Below are 16,620 nucleotides of genomic sequence, written 5' to 3'. Positions count from 1 at the left end.
CAGCGGGCAGGGTTTTATTAAACTTAACGCTGTTCAGCAGCATCCTGCCCGTTATTTTAAGGCAGAAAGATGCGTGCGAGCTGTCTGCCCTTAGGAGGAGGGCACACAGATGCCACTGAGACTTAGAGAATTTTTTTTTGTCCCGTAAAGAAAAAAAGAACAAACGCGGAGGTGAACTAGTGGAGCTTCCGTGCCAAAACATACATCCATCGGTGTAGTCGTGGCCGAGTGGTTAAGGCGATGGACTAGAAATCCATTGGGGTCTCCCCGCGCAGGTTCGAATCCTGCCGACTACGGTCTAATTGTGCCTTTTTTCCCGCCCGCCCGGACGTTTTCCTTCCCCCCTCCCTTCCCAGCGACCGTTTTGCACCGAAGCCTCCCGCCAGCAAAACATCCGGCAGGGCGGCCGCTGCCAGCCCGAGGGAAGGGAGGCGGGACCCCGTGACAGCCGGACGCGGCCTCTCCTCTCGGCCCGGCAACGCTCGGGAGCGACGCCGCCGCCCCGCGCCATGCAGCACAGCCCGGCGCCCGCCGTGCTGGTCACCACCAGGTACCGGGGAGGGCACAGGGCAGCGACCCCGCCGCCCGCCTCAACTCCTCCAGCACCCCCGGGCGCTGCAGCTGCGGAGCCGCTCGCCGCGGCCTCCCCTTGGCGGGGCAGGGCCCGCGCAGCCGCCCGGGGCGGGGAAGCAGCGCGGCGGGCGCCGCCGCTCGGGGAGCCCGGGGCGGGCGCCGAGGGGCAGCGGCGGGCGCGGAGGGGAGGCTGGGGGGCGGTGGCGGAGCTGAGGAGGGGCCGAAGTGGGCGGCTGGTGTGTGGATTTGCCCCTGGGACACTTGGGATCTGCGCGGTTCCGCGAGTTACGTGGCGTTTGTCAGCCGGGAGCGATCGCAGTTGTGCTGTGACACCGGCTGTTGGAGTCCGTGAACCTGGAGGGTCTCTTCCAACCCAGGACATTCTGTGATTCTGTGGTAACTTGGGGTCGTTTCCCTTCCACACTGACACTGCTGGGGACCCACCTTCCAGAAACGTCTTTTCTTTGCCAATATTTTGAGGCAAGTCAGAAGGATTTAAAAATGATGCCTGAGGTGTAAAGGGACGTTTGTGAGATGTGGTGTCACCAGAGCTTCAGCCGACCCTCGGCTCCCTGCGCCCCGACCCCCGTGTGCACCAGGCCGCAGGGAGCTCCTCTGGTTCGAAGTCAGGCCAGGGATGGGCAAAATATGGTTATTCTGTTTTCCCACCTTCTGGAAACCATGCCCTAGGTGGGTGCAGAGGGACTGCTTTCAGTTGCTTTAAGTTTTTAAAACCTCCTTTTTTTACCCCTTTGAGATATTTGAGACCACGTGAAAGCAGTTTCCTATCAGGTGTGTCATGAGAAACAAGTGTTGATTCAGCAAGGTCTTGCCTCACACATCTGCCTCCTAGGACATAACTAGAAACTATTTCAATCACATTAACTTCAAAGCCATTGTTTTAATCCTTAAATATTTGGCTGTATTAGGGCCTGACTTCCTTTGCAGCGGTGGCCTTGGACCTTCAAACGCATCTGACTTAACTCACACACGTGTTTTATAGGACTGACTTTGTATTAGGTTTAGCTTGGAAATGGAAATCCGAACACCTGGATTTATTTTACAGTCAATAGACTTTACCACTTGCAAATTGTCCCACTGGTATTGGAATGCTTTCAGTGATTAAATTGGATATATATGTATGTTTAGGATTAAGGCTTTAGCAACTGAGTGTATTTTCTAGTTTGTGAGATTATGTAGCTGTATAGTTGTGACCTTTTTCACTCTTTACATGTACTGGTTTTGGTTTAGGAGTAGGATTCCTAGTTGCTGTGGTATTATAAATAAATAATAATTTGTATACTTGTAGTTAGACTATACAGAGAAACAAAAAAGTTTGCTGGCTAATTTGTGTCTGATATTTTGCCTTCACTTAATGAATAAACTAGTTGTACAAGTTTTTTCTTCTTTTGCTATGACCTGGCTTGTCAGAGTTTGGTCCTATCTGGGTTCACCCATAGAAGGAGGAGAATTGTTGGAGCTGGTGCTGCTGACAGGGCTGACTTTATCCAAGCAGAAAGTGCAGAGTCCACTGTCCTGACCACACAGACACTGGAATAATGTTTCTCTGGTTGTAGTGCTTATATCCCTTACGTTGCTTTCTTGCTTAGCAATGGCTGCTTTCCCTTCTTTCCCGTTTTGACATTTCGGCACAGAAAGCAGAGGAACTAAAGTACAAAGCCTTTGCATTACATGCAAATCAAAAGACAGGAATGAAAAATTGTGGCTCTTCCGTGAGCTGTGGAAACTGCTCTGTTCAGCCGACGTGTGGATCCCACATGATCCCGTTGTGCAAGCACAGTGTCACTGGTGTGAATGGTCCTGTTGTGTTCAGGTGAAGTCATTCATGTTAGCAAACTTAACCATGCGCCCAAGTCTCCCCTGAACTGTCTGTATTGTAGACAAAAGTGTAATTTAAGGGATACACAAACTAGATTAAAGAGTAGAAACAATAAACCTCTGAGTCCCATTTAGTCAACCACCCTTCTCCTTTTTTAAAGTTACTAGTGTAAAAATCATTGCGTTTGATGTGAAAAATGCAATGAAACTACACTTTGTCTTGGGATTTGTAGGTGCTGCTTCCGTTTGAGTGACAACAATAACAGTATTGAATGAATTAAAACACTGGGGCTGCTTATTTTGAAACTAAGGCATTACAAGAACTAGAGTAAGCTTTGGATATTACGCTGTACCTGTCTCAGCCTCCCTGCAGGTTTCTATTAGTTTAGTATAATTTTTGTATTAAAAAACCCACACAGTCTTGTTGCTATGGAAGAAATAATAGTGGAAGGTTTACTGTAAGGGATGATAATGAAAGTGATCACAAGGTGTAAAGCAAACAAGCAAAAATATAGCTATTCCCCCTCCCTCTAATCGCTTTCCATAACAGTCATTTTAGCTGAGACTTTTAACAACTTTAAATGAAAAACCCTGGGCGCAGGTAAGGTACTAATTCACTCTTTGATGCAGTAGCTCTCGCAGTGAAATTCTTGTCATTTCAGAACATCTGTACGTGGTTGGTGTTTTAAGCAAATAAGACCATTCAGGAAGGATGGCTTAGTGGTGTTTTTTCCTTTTATTTACGTTCTGAGACGAAAAGCAGGTTAATTTGTCATTTATACTCTGTGCTCGTCTTAACAGAAGTCAGTCACTCCTGAGTACCATTTGTCAGACCTTCTTGCTGTTGTAGCTGCAGTCACAACATTTGAGTGACTGCACATCTGGAGAACATTTCCTCTGATGCAGGTATATTTTAAAAACCCCAGATCCCACTGATTTTACTGGCAGGTGTCCTTTGCATCAGCATTTTGGCTGCCAGTGAAGGAGGCAACGCTCCAGATAGTGACAGTTACTTACGGGTTCAACAGACTGCTGGGTGAAAGTCAGGCACCTATGTATTTATACATAAGCACTATTGATTCTATGTTCAAAGTCCAACAACGTATAACCGAGAACAAAATTTTGTCTGTTAGTGTAAAGTCAAAGGTTTGCTGGCAGAAAATGAGAACAAAATTGGAGCATTGGGTACCTAGTACAAAATCTTGGTGACAGTAGAGCTGTTGTTAAAGCCCTACTGTTTTGAACATGACTTGCAAAGAGGATTGGGTACAAAATTGGGCCTGTGCCCTTGTTTGTTGCTGTCCAATTTATAGAGAACTCTCGAGATACTCTTTAAAAAGCTTTTTATTCAGTTTTGCATTGGAGATTCAGAAGCTGCCTTCCTGGGAAAACACAGGTTTCAAAAGAACTGGTCAAGTTTTTACATGATGAGAGAAGCTTTGAATCTTTGTTTGAAACTAGATTACTTAAGCCTCTTTAAAGTGTATTTTAAGATTGTATGCAACATGCATACTTAGATGAAGAACACCTGTGTTAATTAATCTAAACTTCCTAAAGAAAGAGGTAAGAATTCCACAAGACACCTCTGCAATCCACAGGAAGTCCAGGGAAGACTTGACATTCCCCATACAGCTGAGGTTAAAAAAAAAGGCAGAAAAATTTTTAATGAAATTTTTTTAACAGTCCCTTTGATTTAATTAAAATTGTTCACTCACACATAGGAACGATGCATGCAGAGATGTGTTCAGAGAGTATGCAATGCTCTGGATGATAAACTAATTTTTGCATCTCTCAGAGTACTTGGTTTCAGCGACAGCAGCAGTGAATGTACTATGGCTTGGCACGGGGGTAACTTTGGGGAAAGGGTGGCTCATCAGTTTTGGTTTCCAGTCTATTGAAACAGACTGTTTATTTTGTTAAATATACCATTCTCTGGTGCCCCAACAACAGCTGCTCAGTCTTACTCTTGATGCGCGAGCACTATAACATGATTCTGGCATTCCTCTTGCAGAAATGTTGTAAGTAATTCCTTGGGTTGGAATCCAGGGGGAAGTTGATGCCATGATTCAGTGGATCTGAAGCTGGCAGGAGAAGACAACGTGTTGAGTAAACCGCAGCAGCAGCTCCCTTGTCTTTTCCTGCAAGAGGAGCCTTGGGTGGTTCTGACTGTTGGCAGCTCTCAGAGGTTAATGCTCTGATTCTTTGCCTAATTCAGCTGGTTCTGAAAGGACAGGTGGGTTTGTTTTCAGTGGCATTTTCTGTGATACTTTAGCTAGTGTACCCTTTCTGCTATTTGGCAACAAGACTGTCAGTCAGTCAAGACCAGAAGGCAGTTCAGAGAGATCATGTACTCACTCTTTTAACTTGCTCAGTCCTAGTAGGTATTTGCTTTTCCTCAAGGACCTCCACAAACTGAAACTGTGTGATTGGCCCAGGAGTCTGCTCCAGCAACTTCTGTTTCTATTTCAGGCTTCAATCTAGTTCCTTTGTTGGCTCTTAGAAACCTTATCTCTGCACTCAAGCAAACTCGTTCTTCCTTTCATGGCCTCCTTCAGCTATTGTCTCTGCCATTCCTGGGTCTCTGCCTCTGTCTCTGCCATGTCCTCAGACAAAGGAGAGGTGGGTAGGGCTTGGGGTGAATTCTAGTGAACAAACCTTTGCTTGAAAACAAGGCCAGATGATTGATCATGGAATCTTCTCTTCTACCCTGCTGGGTAGGACAGCACCTTCAGCTCCTGTGGATTAAGTCCTGTTCTGAATGAATCCCTATCTTCTGTTCCCAGAAATGCTGTATTCCTGGCATTTTGTCTGCAGTGGCCCATGGCAGGTGCTTTGGGATAGAGTATCGGAAACAGGCCATGTCTGAATTTGTATTGTCGCAGAGTAGGAACAGTGTCATGTAGGGTCTGTCTGGTGTCCTGTTGAAACAGGAGTCTTTGCACTGACTTCCTTGAGCTTTGAACTGGATCCTTGAGAAGCATCAGTTAAAAGTCTCCCTGCCAATGTCTAAACTTTGCCTGTGTTTTCTTCCCTAGGCAAATTCAGAATGTGCACACGGGGCTGGATTTGTCAGTGCCAGAATACCAGGAAATCCACGGGAAGATGATGTCTGGCCATGTGGAGTATCGCATTGTCGTTGTAACGCGACTGGCTGCCTTCAAATCAGCAAAGCACAAGCCTGAAGATGTAGTTCAATTTATGGTAAATGTTTAATCAGTACTGTGTTAGTGATCAGGTTTTTTCTTTCTTAATCAGCTTTAATTATTTTGGTCCTGATGTAGCAGACACTTTGTCATCACAGCCTCCCTGGGTCAAGGTCTTTGATAGAAAAACACAGTCTGTACCATTCCCACAATAGGAATATTACAGTGTATTAATTGAATTTTTTTATTCCAGGAGCTTAAAGCAACATTGACTGGTTTTTGTTGCCTTTAAGGCATTTTGCACTGTGGGTCAACAAGCAGAAACCAATTAAACTTTTTACAAGTTCTCCTACAAAATTAGTTGATCTGATATGTGTATCAGCACTGGGACTTGGTACATAGACATGAAATAGATATGTAATAGTGTCTATGAATGGAGAGAGAATCCTGTGGGGCACAGTAAAGGTTTGAAAATATAGCACCTTTTTTAAGTCATCTGTATGCATGCATGTCCACTCAAGCTGTCTCACCTGGAACTGAGTTGATGGAAAAAGGTGCCTTTAGGGTACATTTCATTTGATCTGCTTTAGCTGCCTGCTGAACCAGTCCCGAGAAATGTACTTCTCTGTCAGTTGACTGTAAAGGGACTCCAAGGGATGCATTCTGTTGCATGCTATGAACATTTGCACTTTACGGGTGTTTTCGGGATGACTGTAATGTCAGAGTGATGTGAGCGCATGTTTACCTGGTAGACCATTAGCCCTCGTGTAATTCACACCCTGTAGAAGATACCTGAATAAATGGATGTTTACACAGTCTGATTTGCAGATAAAGCCACATCTGTCAGTGTTTTGAAGAGGTGCATGGTGAGGAGATCTCATATATTATGTCGCAATCCTTATGCTATATATAACTTCATGGTAAAAGCAGCAATGCTGGCATAAGAGTCTGCTCTCCCTTCTTGTCCCTGGCTGCTTGCTCTGGCTCCTGCTGTGCTTCCTTCTTTGTGCTGGTGTCATGTGCCTATTCTGTAACATCGGCTGAGGAACTAGTCCTGGCTAAAAATGAGCATTTAGGGGTTTGTTATTTAGTACTAATCCACACCCGTTTCTTGAGCCTGCGAGTTGCACAGCCCCATTACAGTTTGTTTTAGGGCAGGGGAAGGTCCAGACATGGGCAGATAAGAGAAGGGGATGTGAAATCACTTTTTTTTTTCTGTAGCAAGACCTGCTTATGTCCTATAGTATATCCATGCAGCTCTGTGCAAGAAAGAACCAGACTAAACCCAAGGTGTTAAACTGGCCTATTGTCATCTAACATTTTGCTTCATTTAAGGAAAAATAGATAAAATCAGCTCTTCTGTAAAGAGGAGAAACAGACTTTCTACTGTGCCCCCCCTGCCTGCTGAGATTGTGCGTTCTCATGTCTGCTCTCTCTAGGAGAATTTTCAGCACTTAGTTGCTCTTCTCAAGTGAGATGAACCTTTGCAATTTCTTTTCTGGTCGGGCCTCCTGACATTTCATTCTTCATGAAGACGAAAACTGCAGTAGTCTGCCCGGAATAACATCTCATCAGATACATTTTTTTTTTAGCTGACTAAGCCTGATGCATTATATAGTTGGGGTGTGAAAGTAATTTAAAACCTCGAGCTGGGAGGCTGGAGGGTGGATGCTTTGCATCTATTCATTCCATTGGGTCTTTTCTGTGTTACTGGAAGGAACCGAAGGATTCACCTGTCCTGACTTATCCTGACTCTGTAAGTGGGATATTTTAATCTGAGTCTGGCCCTGCTTTTATGGTCAACAGGGAGAAAGGAAATGAGTTGACTCATCCTCTGGAAATGCTTCTCTTCTTTGAGTGTACAGGGAAAGCATTCTACATGTTAGACGGCTGGGGCTTCAACTCCAGGCTAAAATACTTAAGGCTCAGTTGAATTGCACACAACTCACTGTCTATACCACCAGAGGTGCCCTGGGATTTTCCATCTGGTCCTCAGGAGGTTGTGGGTCTCCCATAGGTGCTGTGTGATATTTGCCTGCCCCACACAAGCCTCTTGTGATACCACGAAGCATCTCAGATGGCATGAGACGCAGAACAACCTGCTCTCTATGATCAGATGCCTGCATTTGCTGTGAATTTCTAAGCTCCCATCCCAGTCAGGGCAGTATGGTTGAGAAGAGTGTAGCTGAGCATCTCTGGTGTGGGGAATCCACTTTGCTTAATGTACATGGCTGGTATCATTTGAGAAACCCCAAAGTTACCCTAGATGGCGCTGGCAGATGTGACACAGGACATGAAAGTTTTGGCACCATCCTGGAACAGCGCGAGGTAACATAGGGCACACCATCCAAGGTGCCACTAGCTGCCTGTGCTCAGGTGACTTGAGTTCCAGTCACATCTTGCCAAAATGTAGTGACTATATCTGACTGTCATGAGAGCTGAGACCCCTCCTGCAGCTCTCTTAACCTGGAGGCAAACCCCAGCCCTGCGGCTGCCAGGGGAGGTAAATTGCACCTGTAGTGTCTGCGTAGTGCCCTGTTCTACTGGGTGTTGTACCAGCACAAGCAAGAACCACAGCCCTTCGCCAGAGACTTTGCAAGTGATTTGTAAGAGAAACAGGTGACTAGGAAGCAGCAGAGAAGAATGAGGTTACACTGGGCAGCAGGTCAAATGTCAAATTTGTGTAGTGAGGAGTGGGAGCAGACATCTGAAAGGAGGAAAACGAACAATGTGTGCTCGTTCTGCCTTCCCAAGTATGCGAGCAGAATGGGAGAGGGAACTTGTTGTTGAACTCACCAAATTTGAGAGGCTGAAGGAAGGAGCTGATGTCACAGTGCTCAGATGACAAATAGGTTGGAGAAGACAAGTAGGTGTCATAGGGTCTTCATTGGCTCTGGGTACATTAATTTGATTTTGGCTACCTCAGGAGCCAGATCTGTGTTTTGAGAACCTCTGTCTTTATTTTTCTTCCCCTCTTTCTCTCCCTGCAATATCAGCTAAATTGATTTTTCTTGTCTACCTGTTCTTCCACCTGTTTCCAGTTGAAGTGACTCCCCTTCATGCTGATGCCCTAGGTGGCAGCAGTGAAACTGGCTTTCTGTGCATTAGGCTGTGAGCAAACACAAGTAGCGAAGTGACCGAGCAGCATTAATTGCTCAAATAACTTCTCTGTATCCCCTGGAAAAAGGTAGTGAACAGGACAGAAGCATCCTCTAAGCTAGCTGTGATCTCTGGGCTGCGATTTAGACCACAGTGGATCAAGACATGGTAAGGGCCTATGACCAAAACCAGATGAACAACCCCCAGATTTCACATCTGACCTCTGGCCTTTACTGTAGCTATGAGCAATCCAGACTTCCCTGTTCCCTATCCTTAATGGGACTATGCAAAATCACTATCATGGTGTTTCTAATTTAAATGCTTCTGAAGCATTAACAGAAGAAGAAATTAACTTCTGTGATGAATTTCAGATCTATATACTTAAGAACTGGAGAGATTTCTTAATTAAAAAAAAAATCATTTGTAAAACAGAGCAAATAGGTTGTAGAACTGCTTAACCTTGAGGTTATATTTGATAATTGAAGGAAAAAGCTGAATTTCTTTCAAAGGTCAGAATCCTCTTGCCCTATTGAAACAGTGAAATTTGTTTTATCTTTGGTACTGCATCAGAGGTTCTACTGCAGAGGGAAGACATTATTCTTGCCTGTAGATCTGGTATTTTCTGTGAGAAGAAGAAAAGGCTTCATTTATCTTAAATGCATTTTTTCTAGCTACACCTTACCTTTTTCAGCAATTAACTTCTCTCTTCCTAGCCTTATTCAAAATCCACCCTGTCTATAGTGCCTTCCCTTTCTACATGTACCCAGTTTAATTGCTTTTTTACAAATTGCATTTGTTAGTCAAGATCTTTCTTATTCAAAGCTGAGGAAGTAACTACCGATGTTTGACAGACATAGCACATTTTTGGGAGGAATTTACTATAGAACTGTCTTCCTCTCTTATTATGAGGGGGTGTGAGTACATGGTTATGTAATCATCTATGTTTTCATCATTGCCTGTTTGCATATGTTGTCCTTCTTTCTGTGGGCCTCAAAATCTGTGTGTTGGAGTTGCTATTTCCTGAACATACAAGTGTGTTGTAAAGATAAATTCCCTCACATTATAACCTCTGTGTTGTGAGAAGGAAAAGAAAAAAATCCCAGCTCAATGTAGCGATAGTTTCAGGAGCTGCTAAGAATTCATGTTAATTAGAAAGAAATACTAGAGTGCTTGCTCTTCTGCTGGGCAAAACAGGTGGGGAGAACAGCATGTGGTCGTGTAATTAAAATCCACCAAAATGCAAACCCATGAGGTCACCAAGCAACATGAGTTCTGGTGTGGCTTGAACAGGGAGTCTACAAGTGAGAGGTTGGTTTGTGCTCTCTATGAGAAGGGGTGCTTTTGATTCCCGAACCCAAAGCTGGTGGCTGTATAAAGGACAATGCTGCTGTACCTCCACTTTGTGACAGTGTTAAGAAGTGGGCTTGGTAAAAGAAAGTCACAGTAACCGTAAGTATTTTGTGAAATACTATAAGATCAAGAGTCCTCTTCACTAGTGTGCATTGGCTGACCAAAGGGCTTGGGTTAGTTCTGAGATCTCAGTTTCCCTGAAATCCTTGAGATAAATAAATATAAAGCACATGAAGGCCAGTTTGAGGTCAGAAATAGGGCATTAAAAGGAGCCTAGGGAAAAAGGAAGCATTAAATCCCATTAATACTGAGTAAGATCAAATTCTCCTATGCACATCTGAGAGTCGCAGGCTCGTATCCTGCAGGCATTCTGGTGTGTGTACTTTCATGCATGAGCTTCTCCTGAAGAAGGGGGCAAGGCACATGTGTGAGATTTGAGGGATTAGCAGCAAACTTCAGGCTTTCACTTTGAACTTCCCAGTGGTTTTCTTAACCTCCTAGCTATATTTGATCATATTCAACTTACTTATTTGTTCCTGGTGTAAAAAAATATTCAAACCCATCCTTGACTCTCAGTTCTATGTTGGATGTTAATTGTTACAGGCAGATAGGGTCTTGACCTGGCAAATATGCACATGCTTTGCTGTATTTGCATGATTAACTCCTTTGAAGTGAAGTAGATTGAGCCTTTGATATTGTGACTTGACAGAGCTCCTTGAAGTGCGTGCACTCAGGTGGTTGGGGTTTTAGCTGAACAGTGTTCACAGAGTTCAGTTAGAGACATAGAGGGGGAGAGGATAAGTACAGGATCAAGACCTAAAGGGATTACAGGCAGCAGAAGAAAAATATTTCCATATTAATCAAATGAGACCTTGTACACTTAATAGGATTGATGGAATGTTTTTTCAAGCAGTGTTTGTTTTTTATCTTGACATTTTGGGCCATAGGATTCATCAACTCTTTTCAAATGCCTGTGAGTGGTAACCAGGAAAAGCACAAATTAATTTTGCTACATGCTGATACTCCTTTGTCCTGGAAAATTGACAGAGGATGTAAAATTGACGAGGTACAAAATTGTCACAGCAAAGCCGTGCTTTCTGACTGGTGAGGTGTGAGAATGCTTTGAGTGACACATGGGACTTGACCCGAGAAAATACAATCTGTGAGACCCCTGCGACCCCAGTGCAAGCCAGACATGGACCTGTTGGAGAGGGGCCAGAGGAGGCCACAAAAATGGTCATAGGGCTGGAACAGCTCTGCTGTGAGGACAGGCTGAGAGAGTTGGGGTTGTCCAGCCTGGAGAAGGCTCTGGGGAGACGTTACTGCAGCCTTTTTCAATATATAAAGACGACTCCTAAGAAAGATGGAGAGAGACTTTTTACCAGGGCCTGTAGTGACAGGACAAGGTGCAATGTTTTTAAACTGAAAGAGGATAAATTTGGATTAGACCTAAATAATAAAGTTTTTATGATGATGGTGGTGGTGAGACACAGAAACAGGCTGCCCAGAGAAGCTGTGGATGTCCCATCCCTGGAAGTGTTCAAGGTCAGGTTGGACAGGGCTCTGAGCAACCTGATCTAGTTGATGTCCCTATCCATGGCAGGGGCTTGAACTAGATGATCTTCAGAGGTCCCTTCCAAACTATTCTGTGAATCTAAATGCATCAGGCTGAGGCTGATGGATTCAGCCAATCTTACTGCTGCATTTCAAGCACCAAAACCAAGGTAAAGATGAATGAAGATGTAGAGGAGACAGCAGCAGCTGAGGTTTGAGACAGAGGGACAGGAGAACAAGACCCACAGCTGTCAGGGGCTTGCAGGGGCCAGCACCAGGCTTAGGTAAGCGAAGTTTGGGCTGGAGGTTTAAGATCTGGCCTGTGTGGTGGGTTATCCCAGCAGAGGGCATCCCCACACCGCTGGAGATGAGCTCGCAGGGTGTGCTGCAACTGTTGGGCAGCACCTTGTGTGCTTTGGACACAGCATTATCAACTTGTGTGCTGTGTTGTCTGGCAGGGTTGCTGCTGGTGGTCAGAGTCCACGCAGATTCACAAAGGCTCAATTACCGATATGATGCGAGGGTGTGCATTTACTTTAGGTTCTATGGTGTAATTAGACATAAATTGAGATTCATGAATAAATTACAGAGCTTGAGAGAGGAGGAATGAAAATTAAGTGGGTAAAGAAATAAGTTTGTGTATCTCAGTTCATTGTTACTTTTGGAGTATTTTAAAGCTGTTTTGGCATAGTCCTGTTGATTGACTGCTGTCTTGTAATGCCTTTAGACATTAATTTGTTATTTATTATTGAAATTAATTAGATGTTGAACATTTTTCACAAATCAGACTTGATTTTTTTTTTCCTGCGTGGAGAGTAATATTGTTTATTCTTTTGAAAAAGTACCAGTGAATTCCTCACTGACCTTACATTTGTGCTTACACAGTGTTTTTGGGAGAGGCTCTGGTGTTGTACCCTGTTCAGACTGCTACTAGAACCTAGCAAACTAGAAGTGTACAATTCAGAAATTCCAGAAATGCTTTATTCTCTCTTTTTTGGGGTATCTCTCAAAGGGAGGATTGTCTTATTCTGGGAACACTGTTTTATTGCCATCACTTTTGTGCTTGGCAGCTGAATTGCATGTCAGTCCCTGCACATTGTTGCACATGCTTACCTGTGTTGCTTACAGGAAATGAGTTGAAAATTCATGTTTTTCATACTCCTGTTGACTCAGGTTTGATTTTGTGCTTCAGATCTTTCCTATGGAGCTGCTTGCCTTTTGTGACTGGTCACTGACCCCATACTGAACATCGCACAACTGAATTGCAAATATTTTTCGAACCAGCTCGCTTTGTTGATAATTACTGCAAAAGGCAGGGATGCATGAAAGCCAAGGTGGTTATTGCTCTTTATGCTTATGTCCAATTTAGGAAACTAGCTGAGGTGTGTCTCTTAATGTCAGAACCTGTTCTCCGGGCTGGTGCAGTCTGGCTACATCCATGGTATGAAACTTTCTTACCCCGTGCAATGGGCATCAGAACCCAAACTGGCTACTGAGTGGTCTCTGCACTGGAATAAATCTTGGGCTGAAAAAATATCTGTAGGAGTGCCAGCTGCCCAGAGTCCAAACTGTGCCAGACATTGTCAGGTTCCCGTAGTCACTGTTGGTCTCTTCTCCCAAGTAACAGGTGATAGGACAAGAGGAAATGGCCTCAAGTTGCACCAGAGGAGGTTTAGATTGGATACTAGGAAAAACTTCATGAAAAATGTTCCGAGGCATTGGAACAGGCTGCCCAGGGAAGTGGTTGAGTCACCATCCCTGGAGGTGTTTAAAAGATGTGTAAATGAGGTTTGTAAGGACATGGTTTAGAGGTGGACTTGACTGTGTTAACGGTTGGACTTGATCTTAAGGTCTTTTCCAAACTATAAAATTCTATAATACTAATAGACACTCTCAGGTTCCAATGCCTGGGAGTATGCCCTTATACTGTTTAGTTCGCTAGTATAGATACAGCTTATGGCTTCTGGGTCAATCTGTACCTTGTTTTCCTTCTATTTCTATGCTTTTTGTTAGGCTGACTTTCTTTTTTCACTGTGTTGGCAGAAAAACTCTGACTTTTCCCATCCCAGTATGTGATGCTTGAGTCTCTCTATCTTTTATGTTGCAGTATTAATTAGAATTCACTCCACTACAGTTCACCAGCCTGCGTCACAGGAGGATCAGAATTGGACCCCAGTAAATGATCAGTCCCATACACACTCCGCTAGCACTATTTTTTGGGGTTGTGTTTTTTTAATCTGACTCTGTATTTGTTGAAACACATTATTAGATTAGGGGGCTGTGGAGAACCATGATGAATATACTGTCTGCGTAACACCACTGTCACGGAGGCTGACAGTCACTCTCCATTATACCTGTAACATCAGTTAGAGACAGTGTTTTGTTTGTGTGGGATTTTTTTTTTGTGTTGATTTTGTAAGGTATTGAATTTAAAACTTCAAGTGGAATAGAAGTAACCCCATTTCTAACCACCGTTCCCATGGTTATCTCTTTCCTTCTAATATCTTGGGCCTTGTTTCTCCTCAGGCTTCCTGTCTTTGTCTGCAGAAGCAATGACTCCATTCACTGCTGGCATCGTCTTCTCCCTCTATGAGAACCTGTGGGGCATGGCCAAGTTGTTGGTTTTTATTTTCTCATGGATAAACTGAATAGTCAGGGGTCAGCTGAGGCCTTTGCCCTTTGATTTCTGCATTAGCTGTTCTGCAGGGCAGCAAATGTGCCAGTTTTTCAGGCTTTAGCAGCCAGAAGGGCACTGGAGCCCACCTGATCGGAAAAATGGGGTCTTCTGGCTCAATGGTGAAAAGATTCACGCTGCTTTCTCTGTCGGGTCCCTCCCTGGCTGGGCTTCTTTTCCTTCTGTCTCTCAGGGCTGGACATCATATAGCTCATTTGTAGTGGACAAGGATTTTTGCTATCAGAGAAAAGTATCTGGAGCAGTGACTTTCCCTGTATTTTGTTAGTTGATGAGTCAGAAAAATGAACATTGGGTATCTGGCAATGAACTTCAGTTCCATTAGGGAGAGGATTTTAATAACAGAATTAGAAGACTGGTAACAGTGCTCGGGGATTCACTATGTAGATAACAGGCTTTAATAGGCTGTATATATCCTTGGTAATACGTGTTTTCCCACTTCAGTTTCCAGGGTTAGTGTTTCACAGTGCTTAAACTGCTCCTCATGCCTCCCCTGTAAAGAAACTCACCCGGGCAGCGTGTTTCATTGCAGGTTTCCAAGAAGTACAGCGAGATTGAGGAGCTCTACCAGAGACTGGCAGCACGGTATCCACAGGCTTCTCTTCCACTCTTGCCTAGAAAACTTCTCTTTGTGGGGGAATCTGACATCTGTGAACGAAGAGCGATGTTCAATGATATCATGAAATTCATCTCAAAACATGAGGATCTAGCAACAAGTCCTGAGTTACTGGAATTTTTAGGTAACTAAAAGATGTGAGTGTCCCCTCTCCCACAAATGTGCTTGATAAAAGCGTTATTAAGTTCTTAAATTAGGTAGTCAGAAACTAGAGAATGCCAGAATCAAGGCTGCCACTGAAAATATCCTCTTGTACATCTATGATGCTGCATGGTGATATCTGCTGGTGTTTTCCCCTCTTCTCAGCGGACACATGCTTCATTCAGAAGTAGTGATAGCACAGTGCTCACTTTGAAAGTATCTGTCCCACTGTCTCTGCTTTCCCTTGGGCATCTACCTAAGCTGTGATTCAGAACACGTAAGTTCAAAAGGCTAAATAGTTATCTCTTATCAGTGGATAGATGGATCGTAAAGGGACAGTGCAGGGTCTCCTTTAGTGAACAACTGTTCCACGTTTTGTCTGGTTTTCATTCCTAATGAAATTGCTAGACCTTGCTGAAGAGGGTCCTAAAGCAAATTATCAACCCTGAGAAAGATTTGAATAAAATGCAGATTCTTTGCTAGCTAAACCCATTCTCTGGCCTTTCTTTTTTTTTTTTTTTTTTTAATTTTTCTTAGCCTCATGTCCAGATCCTGCTGCCTCTTCCAGGGTTTCATATAGTTCCTTTCTTATGTTCCTCATGCATAGCAGGGAGTCATTGAATGAATGGAACAGATGGGCTGTCTGTTCTTAGTTCAGCTGAGAGCTGCTGAGCAGAGAATGCTGCAGCCTGGTGCTCTGCAGCACTCGCAGGGTAGCGTTAGTTTAAGGAACGGAAGTTGCAAGGTGCTGGCAAGTCACCATGTGTGAACAGCCCATTTTGCTGAAGTGTCAAGTGTGGCCAGATTAGAACTTCAGTGAGACTGGCAGCTTTCTAAAGTCAAAGGGGGCAAAATTGCATAATATTTGGCAAAATCCTTTTGTTCAGAAGGGTTTTGGAGTGGTTTGTGGTTTTTTATTATTTTTTCCTTGGCAGTGTTCTCTTGAAAGTAGACCCCTTGCACGGAGAATTCAGAATTTGTGTTGATTAACCTTTGCATTCTTATTAACCTAACATGTCTACAGCTGAATTAGTTTGGACTGTTTTTATATTGTGGACAGCTTGAGTGAAAGTAAAGTGACCCATTCATCGCAATCTGCTTTAGAATAATGTAAGTCTCACCCAACCAAACCAGGTGGAATTCGGTACAGACACTGCAGATCCTCAAGCTGGTTGTGTACACTTTCCTTACAGGTGCTGCAGACACAGTTGATACATTCAGGGGTGTTTAGGAAGAATCAACATGGTAAAACCCAGATGACTGTGGGGATAAGCAGCATCCAGACATCCACTGCCCACCCTGACCAGCACTCACTTCCCTGCAAGAGGAGCGTAAGACGACTTGCTAGGTGTAGACACGCACATTTAGTTGATGAAGTCTGCCTGGGTGGTTTGGCAGATGCAAGCATGAAAAGCTGGGTGTGATGTGTCTCTCATGCCATGTTACTTTAACAGTCAAAAGGATGAAACCAGGAATTCTATTCGTTCTGGTTTTCACTAGCATATTTTTAGCTAGTCTCAGTAGTTTAAACTGCTTTCCTGAGCATCCAGAGACTCCACAGCAAGGAAGAGTTCTCTCCTCATTCTCCTGGGCTTTGCACATTAGAAGTATGG

At 44.0% G+C, this 16,620-nt stretch overlaps 1 protein-coding gene across 1 annotated transcript in view; it reads left to right on the top strand.

Annotated features, from left to right (window-relative positions):
* The first annotated feature begins 396 nt into the window (after positions 1-396).
* HS1BP3 (HCLS1 binding protein 3) overlaps positions 397-16,620 on the top strand; it is a 52,514-nt gene continuing 36,290 nt past the window's right edge. The window contains exons 1-3 of the mRNA XM_082048846.1: positions 397-550; positions 5,448-5,613; positions 14,783-14,990. Coding sequence (XP_081904972.1) covers positions 510-550; positions 5,448-5,613; positions 14,783-14,990 — 415 coding nt within the window. The 5' untranslated portion in view covers positions 397-509. The remainder of the gene's footprint in view (positions 551-5,447; positions 5,614-14,782; positions 14,991-16,620) is intronic.

The sequence above is a fragment of the Streptopelia decaocto genome (genome assembly GCF_964273445.1).
Source record: "Streptopelia decaocto genome assembly, chromosome: 3".
Classification (NCBI taxonomy): Eukaryota; Metazoa; Chordata; class Aves; order Columbiformes; family Columbidae; genus Streptopelia; species Streptopelia decaocto.
Note: the sequence above shows the minus strand (reverse complement) of the source record. Positions and strands in the feature narration are given on the sequence as shown.